The sequence below is a fragment of the Sinocyclocheilus grahami genome, unplaced genomic scaffold, assembly GCF_001515645.1.
Source record: "Sinocyclocheilus grahami isolate Dianchi unplaced genomic scaffold, SAMN03320097.WGS_v1.1 scaffold14024.1, whole genome shotgun sequence".
Classification (NCBI taxonomy): domain Eukaryota; kingdom Metazoa; phylum Chordata; class Actinopteri; order Cypriniformes; family Cyprinidae; genus Sinocyclocheilus; species Sinocyclocheilus grahami.
Genome location: NW_015515168.1, coordinates 1 through 729, shown reverse-complemented (window position 1 = coordinate 729; position 729 = coordinate 1). Strand labels below are relative to the sequence as shown.

The 729-nt window shown below is 39.6% G+C and overlaps 1 protein-coding gene across 1 annotated transcript in view; it reads left to right on the top strand.

The window, feature by feature from the left end:
* LOC107579081 (neuroligin-3-like) overlaps positions 1-369 on the top strand; it is a gene marked incomplete at its 3' end in the record, with an annotated part of 2,859 nt that extends 2,490 nt beyond the window's left edge. Inside the window, exon 3 of the mRNA XM_016264956.1 lies at positions 214-369. Within this exon, the coding sequence (XP_016120442.1) occupies positions 214-369 (156 nt within the window). The remainder of the gene's footprint in view (positions 1-213) is intronic.
* Positions 370-729: the final 360 nt, after the last annotated feature.

Below are 729 nucleotides of genomic sequence, written 5' to 3'. Positions count from 1 at the left end.
TCTCAGAGGCAGTTCTTGGCTGGTTACATTGTTATTTTTAGTCACTTGTGTTCTGAATGATTAGGAGTTAAATAGATTATTTAAAGCTGAAGTCTGTCAGTGGTGCAGAAGATCTCTGTGGAGATTTTAAGCAGCTGTGAAAAACACTTGAGAATGCAGAGAGCCTCATGTTTTTTTGTGCACTTCTGTTTGTGTGTGCGTGTGTGTATGCAGGGCTTAGGGATTCTCGAGATGACCCGCGTCCTGTGATGCTGTTTATTCATGGTGGCTCGTACATGGAGGGCACGGGGAGCATTATGGACGGTAGTGTGCTGGCCAGCTACGGCAATGTCATCGTCATAACCCTCAACTACAGGATGGGAATATTAGGTTTGTATCTAAAGGAAATGGTTTTTCTACATTTAAATTTGGTCAAATCAGTTTATTAAGCTTAAATAAGAGGTTTATGAATTTTAAGTACAGCATTTTTCTGTTTTGGAGGAAAGATCAACATGCAAGGAAAGATACTGTCACTCCAAATGCAACACGTCAGCTATTATAAAATCATCCAAGTCTTTAGAAGACCTCAATAATGTTTTATAAATGCTTTGGGGAGCAAATCTGTCCATTACAGCTGCATTCAGAGAGAGTGCTGTTAGTGTGCTTCTTTTATAAAGAGCTCTGATTCTGTTTAATCTCAGTGACTATATATATACAGTGGTGTGAAAATGTGTTGGCCCCCTTCCTGAT